The following is a 15104-nucleotide window of genomic DNA, read 5'->3' on the forward strand; positions in this document are numbered from 1 at the left end:
GTGACGGCCCTGACAAGACCTCCCTCCGGCCCAGAGCACCCAGACCCTTTGGGCTAAACATGGCTGTGCAGACGGACCGCAGAGCGACCCCCGGAGTGACCCACAATTACCTTTACCTCGTTATAACACTAAGACTGCAGCCCAAGGAGGGCCTCAGCCTCATTCACATAACACGACACACGTGCAGGCCTGTTTCTCAGGCGGATGTGTGACCTCACGCCCACCTCTACATGGGATAACAAGGCTTCCCCCTCTCGCGGGGAGTCACAGCTTCAGAAGCCATTCCCCAAGATCTCCTTATTTGCTGCAAATAGGGTTTTCTCTGTGGGACAACTCCACCTGGGGCAGCTTCTGACTCCACATTGGTTGGTTACACTATCAGGAGGTCTCTGGGAAGAGAGTCGGCCTCCGGTCTGTGACCACGACCTCTGATTTAAACAAGCCACTCGTTTGCTATGAGGAAGGCTTGCCTCATGCCTCCTCCATCCTTGCTCTTTCATACACTTTGCTCTTCAGAGTTCCTGGGAACTGACAAGCTTACCAAACATTTACATTCCCAGGTCCACGGCTATTTCCCACGCCCCTACCCCTAATCTAACACCACCCCCCCATTTATAAAAAATAACATTTATTAGGCTCTTGTGTACCAAAGACTAAGTACTTCATTGGCTTTATTTCTTTCATTCTTTTTTTTATTTTTTAAAATTATTTATTTATGATAGTCACACACACACAGAGAGAGAGAGAGAGAGGCAGAGACACAGGCAGAGGGAGAAGCAGGCTCCATGCACCGGGAGCCCAAAGTGGGATTCGATCCCGGGTCTCCAGGATCGCGCCCTGGGCCAAAGGCAGGCGCCAAACCGCTGCGCCACCCAGGGATCCCTATTTCTTTTATTCTTACAGCAATTTCATTTTTATCCCCATTTTACAGATGAGGAATCGGAAGCTCACCATTGCCCAAAGTCACACAGCTGTGGGCTCTAGGAGACAACCTGTAAGGGGCAGAGCTGACATGCAAACCAGGTCCCCTGCCTCCATATGCCTCCACCAAGATGCAGCATTCAGGAAAGAGGAGCTGGAACATGAAAGCCAACAGCTTAGTTAAAAATAAAACAAAACAAGAACCCAGCCATGGAAACCAGAATGACTTACGTAGGCCCACCTTCCAAAGTGCCTGCCACTCCTGGGTTCCGGGCTCCATCTCCCACGAGAGGACAGATATTCGGCCAGAGTTACGCTCTCCCCTGCTGCAGCTCTGGACCGGAACCTAGACCGATGGGCTCCGATGTCCTGTCTTTGCGGGAGTGATGTCATCAAAATGGCAACATGGGACACTTCAGCCTCTATCTCCCCTACGAGGTCAACAATTAAGACAGTGACCTCGAACGCAGCTCTGGAATGGGTCTGGGGTCCACTCAGGAAACTCTAGCAACGTAGTGAACACAAAGCCTGAGAAGAACTGCACAAGAAAAGAAGAAAGCAAGTTTCCTTGTACTTAAGTCAACCCATCCCGCAAGCTGGCACTGCTCGGTGCCGAGAGGAAATGTCCCAGCTGGCGGAGTTGTCCATGCCGGGAAAGGGAGAGCAGGGACGGCCACTGGCTCCCCCGGCCTTTCAGGGGCACTGCACGGAGGTCCGGCTTCGGTCTCACTGCATCAGAATGGCGAAGTGGACACGTGTAGAGACGGCTACGGACACGGAAGAAAAACATCAGCAATGCAGCGGGAGCGCCGGGCTTCACAACGACCTGCCCTGCAGGCAACCGCAGCAGGTGTCTCCACTGAAGGAATAAATGGCCAGCACAGCTGCTGCGGCGCCCCTGCAGACTTCGGCAGCCTTTGACCCACAGGTATCACATTTGATGGTGCCAGCGACCCGAGTCCCTCCCAGCCCACTCCCCTCGCCCCCACTGGAGCTTAGGAACGGCACTAGGGGCAGCCAGCTCAGGCCTCTGAGGCTGCACAAGGGCAAGGTGCCAGCCTGGAACCCTGTGGATGACCGCCCACCATACCACCAGGTGTGTGCTTGCAATTTTCCCCTCCAGCTGTGCATCCATGTGACTGGCCTGATGCCCATCACTGGCCTCTCTGCAGTGCTCATGCTTGAAGGGAGACCGCAGCCACGGGGAGTGTGCCAACAGCCAGGGCCCCACCAGCTGCCTATGAGTCCATAGTTGGCCCTGGCTCTTGCTGCCTGCCTTGACTCTCACCACTATGTTTGTGTCTGCCACTGGCCACTGCCCCCGTGTAGACACCTGTGGCTGGCCACCACAGACCAGTGTGTGCATAGCACTGATTCCGGCACCGCCACTGCCTGCCACGATGCCTGGACACTGAACACGGCAGTACCACGAAGGGTGCCAGCGGCCCTTGCAGAAGGATCACAAAGTTGTGGATGCTTTTGGACCCCTGAGCCAAGGAGATGACACGTACCACCACCACCTCCCCCCATAAACCCAGGGCTGCTGCGTGCCTCCAAGTGTGGTGTCCTGCATCACCAGACCCAGGGTCACAACAGATAAAAGTCTTCCTTTCCTGAAGTCAGTCCACAAAGTCTGGAAGAGGTGACGGCTTCTTCAAATGCACAGAACTGATTCAAGGCAGCGCGGACAACCAAGAATTGGAGACACACGGCCCCACCAGAAGAATATAGTCAACCTCCAGTAACCGGCCCCAAGGACACGGAGATCCAGGGATTGTGCAATTAGGAATTCAAAATACTTATTCCACAGACGTCCAGAGAGCTGCAAGAGAACACAGATAAACAAGTTAATGATGCAAGAAAACAATACAAGAACAAGATGAGGAGAACAAAGAGATACAAGAACACGAAGAAGAACCAAACAAATTTTGGAGCTGAAGAATAAAATGAATGGAAAAATTGAATAGAAAGCATCAACGTCAGACTCGACCAAGCGGAAGGAATCGGCTAGAAGACAGATCAGTTGAGATTCTCCAATCAGAGGAGCAGCAATTTAAAAGAAGAACGGAAAGAAGAAGGCCATAGGACTATGGGGTACCATTAGGAGAAACAGTGCGTGTGTCGTTGCACGTGGAACGTTCTTCAGCTTAGATCATATGAAAAGTCATAAAGCAGGCCTTAGCAAATTTAAGAAGATTGAAACGCAATTGAGAGTCCAGAAACAAACCCTCACATATATGGCCAACGAATATTTGGCAGGGGGTCTGGAATACTAAAAGGAGGAAAGGATAGTAGCTTCAATAGACGGTGTCAGGAAAACAGGGTGCCCACATGGAGAAGAACAAAACTGGACCCCTATCTTACCCCACCCACAAAAGTGAACTCAAAATGGGTGAAAGGCTTAAACACAGGAACAAAAACTATTAAACTCCCAGAAGAAAACATAGGGGAAAAGCTCCTTGACACTGGTCTTGCCAATACTTTTTTATTGGTACGACACCAAAAGCACAAGCAACGAAAGCAACATTAGTAAGCGAGGGTATGTCAAACTGAAAATCTTCTGCACGGCCAAGGAAAGCATTAACACAATGGAAGGGCAAACATGAGAATGGGACAAGATATTTGCAAATCATATATCTGATAAGAGATTAATAGTCAGACTATATGAAGAGCTCATACAACTGAGTAGCAACAAATAATCGGATTTTAAAAATGGGCAGGGGATTTGAATAGACATTTTCCCAAAGAAGATACACGAAGGGCAACGTGAAAATGTGCTCGACATCACGAGGAATCGGGATAATGCAAATCAAAGCCAGAATGAGATGTCACCTCACACCTGTTAGAACGGTCATTATCAAGAAGATAAGGTGTAAGAAAGGGTGGTGAGGATGTGGAGAAGAGGGAACCCTTGTGCGCTGTTGGTGGGAATGTAATTTGGTGCAACTACTACGGAAAATAGCACGGAGGTTCCTCCATAAATCAAAAATAGAGCTACCGTGTGATGCAGCGGTCCTCGTGCTGGGTGTGTAGGGCGAGGAAATGAAAGCAGGATCTCAAGGAGATGACGGGCACTCCCGTGCTCATTATTCACGGAAACAACCTAACGTCTGCCAGTGGATGAATGGACAAAAAAGATACGGTACATACACCCAGGGGAGTATTATAGGGCCCTGAGGAAGAAGGGAATCTTGCCATTTGGGACAACATGGATGAACCCCGAAGGCACTATGGTCAGTGAAATAACTCAGGTAAAGAAAGACAAATACTGTACGATCTCACCTGTATTTCGCATCCAGAGAAGAGGAACTCACAGGAACAGAGAGTAGAGTGCTGTTCCTAGGGGTGGGGCTTGTGGGAGACGGGGAGAGGTCAGTCCCAGGGCACGAGCTTCCGGCTAGAAGGCGAGTAAGTCCTGGGGATCTGACACGCAGCACAGCGATGATAGTCACGATAGCGTATCCGGTCTCTGAAAATTGCCAAGAAACTGGATGGTAAGTGTCCTCACCACCAAAAGGGATGATCATTCTGTGTTCTGGCCTAGGTGTCACCTGATGCCATGCCGGTAATCGAGGTGCACTAGACGTGCCTCACGTCCACACAGCGTGCACACCTTAAACGTACACACGTCGTCAACGCTATCGCAGTAAGGCCGACGGAAATGACGCGTCCTAGGGTCGGCGGTTTGTCACCTTTGAGTCCCAGTTTCTACCTCCACAAAATGGCAAGAGTTATTTTTATTGTTGTTAAGGACATATACGTGGCACTTACTGTGCGCCAGGCGTGGCTCTTGGCACTTTACGTATCTCAGTCCAATTCATCCTTAAAACAACCCTTTGACAATAAACGCTGTCATTTTAGGATTGTTATTGTGAGTGGAAAACTGATTTAATGCGGAGTCTGGACACTCTGGGCGAGCAAGTTCTACTCTGCCCACCCCGCAGGGAGGGCCTTGTGAAGTCTCCTTCCTCCCTTCCTCTCTTCTTCCCATCCTCGCCTCCTCTTACCCACCTCAAAGGGCTGTCGTGATATGAGGTGTGCTACTCTGTGTAGAGCACTCAAACTGTGTACAGTGTGTGGACGTGTCCGCTCGTACCTTTAGGGTTGTTGCCGGGGCGAGCCCAGGACCAGACCTATGAGGGGACCTATGAGTAGCTCCTGAGGAGGCCAGTTCCAGCACTGAGAGTACAACAGAGTCCCTGGGGCTATAAGAGTGGCCAAGCCTTAGACCCTGAGAAAGGTCCAGGAGGAAGAGGTCGGTGGGCTGGGGACCGAGGGAGAGGAACGACAGCGAGGCATCAGGAATCCGAGGAAGGTTCTCGGAGGGGGCGGGTGATGTGTCGGACAAAAGCAACACCAACAAACTCGGTGCTTAGCAGGTGGGGCTCCCGGTTCGTGTGTTCCACGTATCAGTACATTTACTCCTTCCGGGGGGCGGGGGGCATCGATAGCAACCCCATTTTGCAGGTGAGGAAACCAAAGCAGAGAGGGGTCAGGAAACTTGCCAAGGTCCCAGAGCCCATGCACACATGGCACAGGGAAACGTCATTTACCTAACATTTAAATCAACTCCCTGTGACCTAAATAAATGTAAAACAAACTTTATTTCGCTATAGTCATTGGGAAATCAGTATGGAGACAAAATAAATACCATGAAAAGAAATGCCATTATCACATCCTCTATCTGCTGACTCGGCTACCCAAGGGCTTTGAGGTCCAGGCCTATTCTCCTAAAGGAGAGACTGGCTAATAGATTAGCACCGAGCCGGGACTTGCTCGTGGCAAGATCAGAAGATTGGAACGAGAAGGAAGAAAGTTACTTCCTTTTCGTTCAAGTCTTCTGATGGAAGTAACTTTCTTACCGTGCGATAGAAAGTGATGTAGGGACCCACCCCTGCACCCCCTAAAATCTCACTTAGGGAAACTGGTGGTGGTTGAGAGCGGAGGCTCAGAGGACAGACCAGCCCCTTCCAGCCCCTGCTGGCTCTTGTCCTGGGCACATGATCCCTCTAAACATCCGTTTCCTCATCAGTAAAGCAGCTGCTACTTCACAGGGACCTTGCCTGCCAATGAAAGAAGGTAATGCACAACATTTAACACGTAGTAAATGTTTGTATCACACACCTAAGCCATCACCATCGTCATTACCATTATTGAGCCTCGCCGGTGAGTCTTTGGCCTTTTTAAGATTCTATTTTGTAGTTCGATGGTGCTAATAACCATCACAGCGCACACGTAACGCTCACCCTATGCTGGGCTCTGACGCAGGTTTTACGAGTACGTGTGACCTAATGCACGTGCATGTGCCCTACCAGGTCTCTAGGAGAGCGCGTCTGTAATGTAATAATACACACGCGCGTGTGTGAAGAGTTGCTAGTATCCCCATCTAAACTATCACGATGACCTGTTCCCGCCCCCGGGCTCCTGCAGAGGAGGCTGCTCCCGGGAGGCACGCAAGGCGGACCCACAGGGCTCTGGGCCTCCTCTGCCACTTTGTATCCAGGAGATCCCAGGTTACAGACCCAGGGGCGCGCAGGTGCGGACGGTAGGGCCCCGCCCCTGGCCCCGCCCCCTCGAGACCCCGCCCCCTGCTGGCCCCGCCTCCGACGCACCGCCCCTGCGGGCTCCTCCCACCGTGCGGGGGAGCGGCTGAGGCCGGCGCGCTGACGTCACGGGTGGTGCGCCTCCGGGCCGCTTGGCGCGTGCGCAGTGCGCGGAAGGTCGTCCCAGTGACCGGCCGGCGGTTGGAGCGCAGTCGCCATGTTGTCGGTGGCCGCGCGCTCGGGCCCGTTCGCGCCCGTCCTGTCGGCCACGTCCCGCGGGGTGGCGGGCGCCCTAAGGCCCCTGGTGCCGGCCTCGGTGCCCGCCGCCCCGGAGCCGCCGGTGCTGGACGCGAGGCGGCCGTTCCTGTGCCGGGAGTCGCTGAGCGGCCAGGCCGCCCGCCGCGCTCCGGTGGCCTCGGCGGGGCTCACGGGTGAGCGGGGCGGGGGCGGGGGGCCGGGGGGTCGCGCTGGGCCCCGCGGCGCAGGCCCGCTGCCGCCTCCTCGGCGCGTCCGGCCCCGCTTCCCGCGGCCGCGAGCGGGGGGCGCCCGGGCAGCTGCGCGGCGGGGTCGCGGGGTCGCGGGGTCGCGGGGTCGCGGGGCGGGGCCTCGGTCCGCCTGCTTCCCCCGGCGAGGGGCCCACTCACTCCTGAGGCCCGGGGACAGGCGCGTCCCTGCGGCCTCGGCCCGCCCCGGCGCCCGGGAGGTTCCCCGCGGCCTGGCCCCGCGCCGCGGGCCGCGCATACAGCTGGTGCACAATGTGTGTGGACTGCGAGCCCGTCCGCGGGCCGCGCATACAGCTGCTGCACAATGTGTGTGGACTGCGAGCCCGTCCGCGGGCCGCGCATACAGCTGGTGCACAATGTGTGCAGGCCGCGAGCCCGTCCGAGCCAGTCTGCGGGCCGCGCATACAGTTGGTGCACAACGTGTGCGGACCGCGAGCCCGTCCGCGGGCCGCGCATACAGCTGGTGCACAATGTGTGCAGAGTGCGAGCCCATCCGCGGGCCCCCGCAGGGTGGGGAGCCGGGAGGGCTCTGCTGCCCTGTTCCCCGCGCCGCGGGCTGTACATACAGCTGGTGCACAACGTGTGCAGCGTGAGGCCCGCGTTGGGGCCGCCCGAGCCCATCCGCGGGCCTGCGCACGGTGAGGAGCCGGAAGGACCCCGCTGCCCTGTTCCCCGCGCCGCGGGCTGTGCATACAGCTGGTGCACAGTGTGTGCAGAGTGCAAGCCCGTCCGTGCCCATCCGAGCCCATCCATAGGCCCTCGCAGGGGGGGGAGCCGGGAGGACCCCGCTGTCCTGTTCCCCGCGCTGCGGGCCGCGCATACAGCTGGTGCACAGTGTGTGCAGCGAGGTCCGCGTTGGAGGACACATGGACCACTTGGGGGCGGAAGGGGCCTGGACGGGGCGGTGCAGGTGCAGGTGGGGAGGCGGGGGGAAGCTTCAGGTGTCCCGTGTCCAGAAGGGCGATCCCGCCCGAGGTTAGAACCGAGCCCAGCCAGCGGGCCACGGCGGCCCGGGCGGGCAAGTCCACGAGCGCGCTGCTCCCCGTCCCCCGCCCCCGCGTCCCTCGCCCCGCGCCCCCCTCCCCCTGCCCGGGGCCGCCCGGGCCGCCCCGGCTGTGCCCCACGTGGGGGCTGGAGCTGCGGTTTGCACCTTCGGGCGCGGCCTCCGCGCGGTGAGCCCAGACGGTAGTGGAGCCCAGAGCTCGCCCCGGATCCCAGAGCCAGGCTGCACCGGCAGGTCAGGTGGGCAGCAGGTGGACGCAGAGCCGCACCCGCGCTGTCCCCGCCCTGACCTTGACCGTGACCGCGACCCTGAGCCCCGGAGCCGCGGTGCTGCGGTGCTGCCGCCTCCGCCGTGTGTCCTGCTGCAGGCGCGCCCCACGGTGCTCCCAAGGTTTTCCTTTCCCAAGCCACTTTACCGTAGGGATCCGGTAGGACGTATCTAGCGCACAAAATACGCGTTCCTGACCGTTTATGTCACTGAGCAGGCTGGCCCGGCGGTGATGTTCCGAGGGCCTCAAAAGATGACACTTCTTTGACTGCTTGTGGGGTCGGTGTGTTATGTGCTGGCACTGCCAGCCTGACAGTTTCTCAGATCGCTGCGTGCCATTTCACAGTTTTTATACCTCGATTTTTGCTTATGAACTCACAAAGGCTATTTCCTGATGTATGTCCCTTCCAGGGTACTCCTCTAATTGTGTTTTAACTTTGTGTTTATTTTGCAGTCCCTGCTTCCATTCGTTATTCCCACACAGACATCAGAGTGCCCGACTTCTCTGACTACCGACGCGCTGAAGTGTTAGATGGCACAAAGTCCTCAAAAGAGAGCAGTGAGGCTAGAAAAGGTTTCTCCTACTTGATAACGGCAACAACTAGCATAGGTGTTGCGTATGCCGCCAAGAATGTCGTCTCCCAGTTTGTTTCCAGCATGAGTGCTTCTGCGGATGTGTTGGCCATGTCGAAAATCGAAATCAAGCTATCTGATATTCCAGAAGGCAAGAACATGGCTTTCAAGTGGAGAGGAAAACCGCTGTTTGTGCGCCATAGAACCAAGAAGGAGATTGAGCAGGAGGCTGCAGTCGAAGTGTCCCAGTTGAGGGACCCACAGCACGATTTAGATCGAGTAAAGAAACCTGAATGGGTTATCCTGATAGGTGTCTGCACTCATCTCGGTTGTGTACCCATTGCAAATGCAGGAGATTTTGGTGGTTATTACTGCCCTTGCCATGGGTCACACTATGATGCTTCTGGCAGGATCAGGAAGGGGCCTGCCCCTCTCAACCTTGAGGTTCCTTCGTATGAGTTCACTGGTGATGACATGGTGATTGTAGGTTAGAGACCTGGACTCAGGTTCTAGGCTCCTTTCGGTCTTCTTGTCCCCTCAGAAGACTTAGAAGGAAGCCATCTACACTTGGGTTGATTTGAAATATTTAAGAATTGCTAATAATGTACTTGCAAACGATGTGAAGTAAATTGAGTTTAATGTTGAATACTTTCAAGCATTCACCTAATAAAGCCACTGTTAAACATTGCTAAGCTCAAAGACTTCAAAATTGCGGTGTTTTGATAGCTGATTCTAATTAAAAACTATAGAATGGTGTACAAGATATTTGTGAAGTCTGTGATCAGCGTTTTCCTTTATCTGCCTTTGTGTTTGCGACACAGATTCTGCAGAGCTAATGGTTAGACTGAGGTGCAAGTAGCGGATCATTTCCGAGTCCTGGAAGATGCTTATGGCATTGGCAGGAAATACGGTATCCAGGTTTCCCTTTTTTTTTTTTGCACGTGGGTCCTGGCTAGGCGTGTCCGCCCCACCTGCGCACCCCTCCTCCCCGAAGCTGTGGACGGTGTCCCATGTAGTCTATGGGAGAGTCCCTACGGGGCTGAGCCTCCGCTCTAGCTGGCCGGTTTCCTGTTTGACGGGTCGGGAATTTTTATATTTCACTCAGGTGAGTAAGTAATTAGAATGCAGTTCTAAGAGGCAGTGGTGGGATATTCCCTGAGAAAAGATTTCCAGAAGGGCAGTGCTGCTGTCCCTCCTCCATCTGGTGTGGGTATTCATGTTCCCGTTGATCCTGCATCTGCCCTGTCAGGAAGCAAGAAGGGATAGCATGCCTGAGACCTAATACTGTTAGCGTGAACGTGATGCTGCTGGTTCCTTTCTGCAGGGATTACATTTTGGGGTATTTAAGTTGGATTTGCAGTCACCGCTTTTCACCGTGAAGTGGAAGTGGGCCTGGGAGACCTCAGAATTCACACCCTCTTCCTTCCCTCCTTCCTCCCTCCCTCCCTCCTTCCCTCCTTCCCTTCTGCCTCTAGTTCCACACGTGAACCGAGCCTGGGATCTGACAGGCTCCCCGGGTCCTGGGACTGGGCTCTGCCCTTTGCCGAGAACCACAGCTACTTCGATAAGTTTGCCGTAGCTCTGTGTTTGGTGGTGAGCCAGAAACACCCCGGGTCCGTCCCTGATCACGTGCTAACTAGGTAAGTGTTAGGGCTTCCAAAGGGAACTGGCCATCCAGGGTTCCAGTCTTGAAAACAGCAGCTAAGTGTATGAAGAAACGTCACAGTTTTTACGCTTGCGAGCAGACCTTTGGTTCCTCTGTACCATTCTAGAAAGAAAATGAGGTGTGCCGAATGGGGCTTATAATAATGGTACTTAATGTTCTGGTATTTAGGTGTAAACGTAAGACAAAAAGTGCCAAGCGTTGCTAGTTGGCTAAAAGTAGTGAAATCCCATCACCACGCACGAGCAGTATGGGTACGTGTAGTCCGTGTTCATGCTGGGGCCGCAGTTTAATCAGCTGGACCAGCCTTACAACAGTAGTTCAACCAGGGGCAGCCCTCCTGCCCAGGGCGGGTGTGGCCGTTATTTGATTGTCACAATGATTGGAGGAGGATGCTGGTCCTGGGGCGGAGGGTGGGGCCGTGGGAACACAGGTCCGCGAGCTAAAAACTGCTGCCAAAATGTCCACAGCACTTCCCTTGAAGAGAAGTGCTCATACCCCATTATTACCCCCTCCCACCCTAAGGGATACCTCAAAATATTTCATCTTTTCGTGTTCGAAATGCCACAATCGCTGCCCTGGGACTACCCCTGCGGGGGACAAAGAGAGAAGGTTTGTGTCCCGGGTGTTCTATGCTTGAGTTGCTGGGCTGCTTCTGTCCTCTGTGAGAGCTTGACTAATGATGTTAAACTTAAATCCCAGTACCCCACGTAGGTTTTAAAAGAAGGCTTCGGGATCCCTGGGTGGCGCAGCGGTTTGGCGCCTGCCTTTGGCCCAGGGCATGATCCTGGAGACCCGGGATCGAATCCCACGTCGGGCTCCCGGTGCATGGAGCCTGCTTCTGTCTCTGTCTCTGTCTCTCTCTCTTTCTCTCTCTCTCTCTCTCCTCTGTGTGACTATCATAAATAAATAAAAATAAATAAATAAAAAAATAAATAAAAGAAGGCTTCATCCCACAAGCAGCCAAGACTAGTATTACTTGATACTATGCTAAATGGGTAGAGCAGGTGTGTTAGCTTTCTGATTATTTCAGTGAAACAACATCCTAGATATTAGGGGGAAATTACTTAGGAAATTTGACCAGTTGGCCTCCTAACACCGGGTCGTTAGCAGGTACTTCTTTTTACTGGGAGTAGAGATTGGGACAATCTTGAGGTTCTCTATTACGCTTTAAACAGAGCGTGGTTAGAGAAAATGACCCGACCCTTCCAAAAAGCTTAGCGTGGTTTTTTGATGTCGCATTCGCTTTGGTCTTTCTGAGCATCTCTTCGAAAACCTGACTCCATCTGCGTGTGGAGAGGGCGTTTGTCCTTATTTGGTTTATATGGTTGAGGATTACAATGTGCTGTTGGTGCCTTGGATTTTTCTGAACAACGGGAGCGTACTGTTTGTCAGAAGTGATTCTTCGTTCCCACAGAGCTGAAATGGCATTTTCTATATTCTCGTGTCCTCTAAATCCTGCATTTTATGTACTTCCTGGAAGTCAATGTGCACATTTGTCGGAATGAGTGTTCTTGGCCCGCTGTTCTAATGCACTTGCACCATCACCTGTTGCTAATGACTCGCCTAGATCCCCTCCCTGACCTTCCTGTTCAGCCACTTAAACTGCATCTGAGCACAGACGTTTTATTAACACCATAAACCTAAAATGTCAAAGGGCAGCCCGGGTGGCTCAGCGGTTTAGCGCCGCCTTCGGCCCAGGGCATGATCCTGGGGTCCTGGGATCAAGTCCCCCATCGGGCTTCCTGCATGGAGCCTGTGTCTCTGTCTCTCACGAATAAATAAAATCTTAAAAAAAAAAAAAAAGCCAAAAAGGAAAGGAAGTCCTCTCTGTTTTCCATAAGACAGCTTCTTCACTACGTACCTGGCGATGAAAACCTCTAATCCCCTCTGCCTCCTTTTCCATGACCCCTTCCCCTGGGCCCAAATCCCCAAACCCTGATAATTGTACCTACTTAATAAAACATGAAGGTCCATTACTGTCTCCGCAATCTGTAACATCCTAATAGGGGCGAACGGAGCCCCGACTCCTACTCACTAGGCTAAGTGTACTCCGTACAATCTCATTCAATCCTCAAAGAACCTGGTCAGCTGGATACTGTTGCTATTCCTGGTTTACAGATAGAGGAACTGAGGCACATAGAAGTGCCTTGCCCATAATCCTAGAGCTGGTAAGCCGGTGGAACCAGAATTTTAGTTTAACCCAGGGAGTCTTGAGTGCAGTGTGCGTAGCCCTGATCACGATCCTATATGTACATAGGACCTGCGCGTGCCCGTATATATGTACGCATACGATGTTCCTGTGCCCCTGCGTTCGTCGAGGCCTTGTCAGTTCTTACCTGGTCTTTTGCAGCAAGGTACCAAACGGGTCTTGCTTCTTTCCTCCAATCTTTTCCCCCTTAAAACCCATCTTCCACAGAGATGCCAAGTGGTGCAGAGGTCAAGAGTATGGGCTTGGTTCTTGGGTTCTAATCCCGGCTCCGCCGTTTCCTAGGCACGTGACCTGACGCCCATCACTTAGTCTCTTTGTACCTGTCTTCTCTCATCTGAAAAGTACACCGCCTCTGGGTTTCTTTGGGGATTAATGCATGGATGTAGGTCAGAGATGGCTTCCAAACTGACCGTGGAACCTCTGGGGTCCTCCTCACCTGCATCCCACCAGTTGGCCCTTTGCTCCAGTGACGCAGAACTTGGGTGTTACCTGCATTCTTTTCTCTCAGGCTCTAACCACACTCTCATTGCCCTCCCTTCCTTTTATTTTATCTGGTTTGTCCTCAGCCTGACCTTTGAGATTCTTTCTTTCTTTCTTTCTTTCTTTCTTTCTTTCTTTCTTTCTTTCTTTTTTTAAAGAATTATGTATTTATTTGAGAGGGAGCGAGCACAAGCACTGTGGGGAGGGGCAGAGGGAGAGGGAAAGAGGGAATCTCAAGCAGACTCCCTGCTGAGCACAGAGCCCAAGGTGGGGCTTGATCTCAGGACCCCGAGATCGTGACCTGAGTCAAAATCAAGAGCTGGACCCAACCGGCTAAGCCACCCAGGCACCTCCCTTCGAGATTCCTTAGGTGGGGTGTCCTGCACCTGAATTACATTCACTTTTCTACCAAGTTTCCCCAAAATAACCAGGTCATATCCATTTAGATACCTGTATTTTCCTTATTTTGAATTCGGCTCTCCTGGTCTGTCTCCCACTACTACACTGAGGTTGACTGAGGGGCCTCAGGACCAGGGCAAGTCCTCAGCCGTGGAGTTGAGGGCTGAGAGGGGGTGGCGTCGGGGGTGAATTTCTGAGAGGCATTGCTTGAAAGGAACTTTGTACTTTTCCAGGTACTCTGTACAACATTTTTGAGAACAGAGCAATCGTGTAATGTCTGTGTATCTTATTTCTCTAGGACTTTAGGTCAGAGGAGAAATGAATTAATATTATAGGGTAATTTGGATTTAAATTTACACTCCTTCCGGAAGAAAAAAATTCAACGGAATTAAAAAGGAATAAATAATTAAAAATCTTTTTTTTTTTTTTTTTAAAAACTGATTATTTTACTCTTTTTCCATTTGTTCATAATGAACAGTCTTCTCCCCGAGGAAGATTTCAATGTCAAAAGGTTTGTCCTTTAGCGTTTTATTTCCAACACTAAAATGCAGTGGACGTTATGTCATTACTTCTATCATTTCATCGCTCTTATTCACTTCGCACCCTGGAATTGAGGAAGGGAACATTTTGCTTAGAGGGGAAAAATATTAAGTAGGTGAATTGATCAATTCTTCTCTGAGGTAGGAAGGATGGAGAATTATTTTCTCTTTTTCAGTACTCAGCATTACTTATTGGAGGTTAAAAATGTCCTAAGCATCGTATTGCCAGGAATGTGAGGTTAAGATGGTTTCTGGTCTCGGTCCTTACAGGACACTTAAATACACCACAACAGACTGCTCAAGTGTTTGCTTACGTGAATGCTTATAAAAAGATGATTATAGATCTAAGATCTCTGGTCAGTGGAAAAGTTAAAAAGTTTTGCAAAGGGCTCGGCAGTGTCTTTGTAATAACTCCTCTGCGGTGATCAACATACGACTGGTCTATCGGTGAACTAAAAATCCCAAATTCAATAAACTACATTTTATACTTTCTCAGCTATTATACCAGACTTGGGCCAATTTCAGTGCAAAAGCTTCCAGTCATCTAGCTTTTGAAATCCTTATCCGATTAGAATACTTGCAAAAACACATCTTCTTTATCCATCATCTTTCGATGGACACCGAGGCTCCTTCCACAGTTTGGCTACTGTGGACATTGCTGCTAGAAACATCGGGGTGCAGGTGTCCCGGCATTTCACTGCATCTGCATTTTTGGGGTAAATCCCCAGCAGTGCTCAGCCATTAGAAATGACAAATCCCCATCATTTGCTTCGATATGGATGGACCTGGAGGGTATGATGCTGAGTGAAGTAAGTCAATCGGAGAAGGACAAACATTATATGTTCTCATTCATTTGGGGAATATAAATAATAGTGAAAGGGAATAAAGAGGAAAGGAATAAAAATGAGTGGGAAATATCAGAAGGGGAGACAGAACATAAAGACTCCTAACTCTGGGAAACAAACTAGGGGTGGTGGAAGGGGAGGAGGGCGAGGGGTGGG

General features: G+C 52.1%; 1 protein-coding gene and 1 long non-coding RNA gene across 6 annotated transcripts; one reads left to right on the forward strand and one right to left on the reverse strand.

Moving 5' to 3' along the window:
- Nucleotides 1–703: 703 nt before the first annotated feature.
- LOC140608291 (uncharacterized) lies at nt 704–6972 on the reverse strand. Of its 5 annotated transcripts, none has more exons than XR_012010328.1 (4): nt 6556–6972; nt 4204–5984; nt 1163–2743; nt 704–1075 (listed from the first exon to the last, which is right to left on the reverse strand). It is a non-coding gene; the product is annotated as an uncharacterized lncRNA (long non-coding RNA). The 5 variants fall into 5 exon arrangements; XR_012010324.1 differs by having other exon boundaries at nt 6534–6972; XR_012010321.1 differs by lacking the exon at nt 6556–6972 and having other exon boundaries at nt 706–1075; nt 4204–4390; nt 5837–6486.
- Nucleotides 6635–9575, forward strand: UQCRFS1 (ubiquinol-cytochrome c reductase, Rieske iron-sulfur polypeptide 1). Its single transcript, XM_072783253.1, has 2 exons — nt 6635–6895; nt 8692–9575. The coding sequence occupies exons 1-2, from the start codon at nt 6682–6684 to the stop codon at nt 9300–9302; spliced, it is 825 nt and encodes a 274-aa protein (XP_072639354.1). The 5' UTR covers nt 6635–6681; the 3' UTR covers nt 9303–9575.
- Nucleotides 9576–15104: the final 5529 nt, after the last annotated feature.

Source organism: Canis lupus, chromosome 1 (assembly GCF_048164855.1).
Source record: "Canis lupus baileyi chromosome 1, mCanLup2.hap1, whole genome shotgun sequence".
NCBI lineage: Eukaryota > Metazoa > Chordata > Mammalia > Carnivora > Canidae > Canis > Canis lupus.

Excerpts from the sequence above, each read along its gene's own strand:
- UQCRFS1 (XM_072783253.1), top strand. The coding sequence starts at position 6,682 with ATGTTGTCGGTGGCCGCGCGCTCGGGCCCGTTCGCGCCCGTCCTGTCG. Across the intron at positions 6,896-8,691 it reads GGCCTCGGCGGGGCTCACGG|TCCCTGCTTCCATTCGTTAT; the intron begins GTGAGCGGGGCG and ends TTTATTTTGCAG.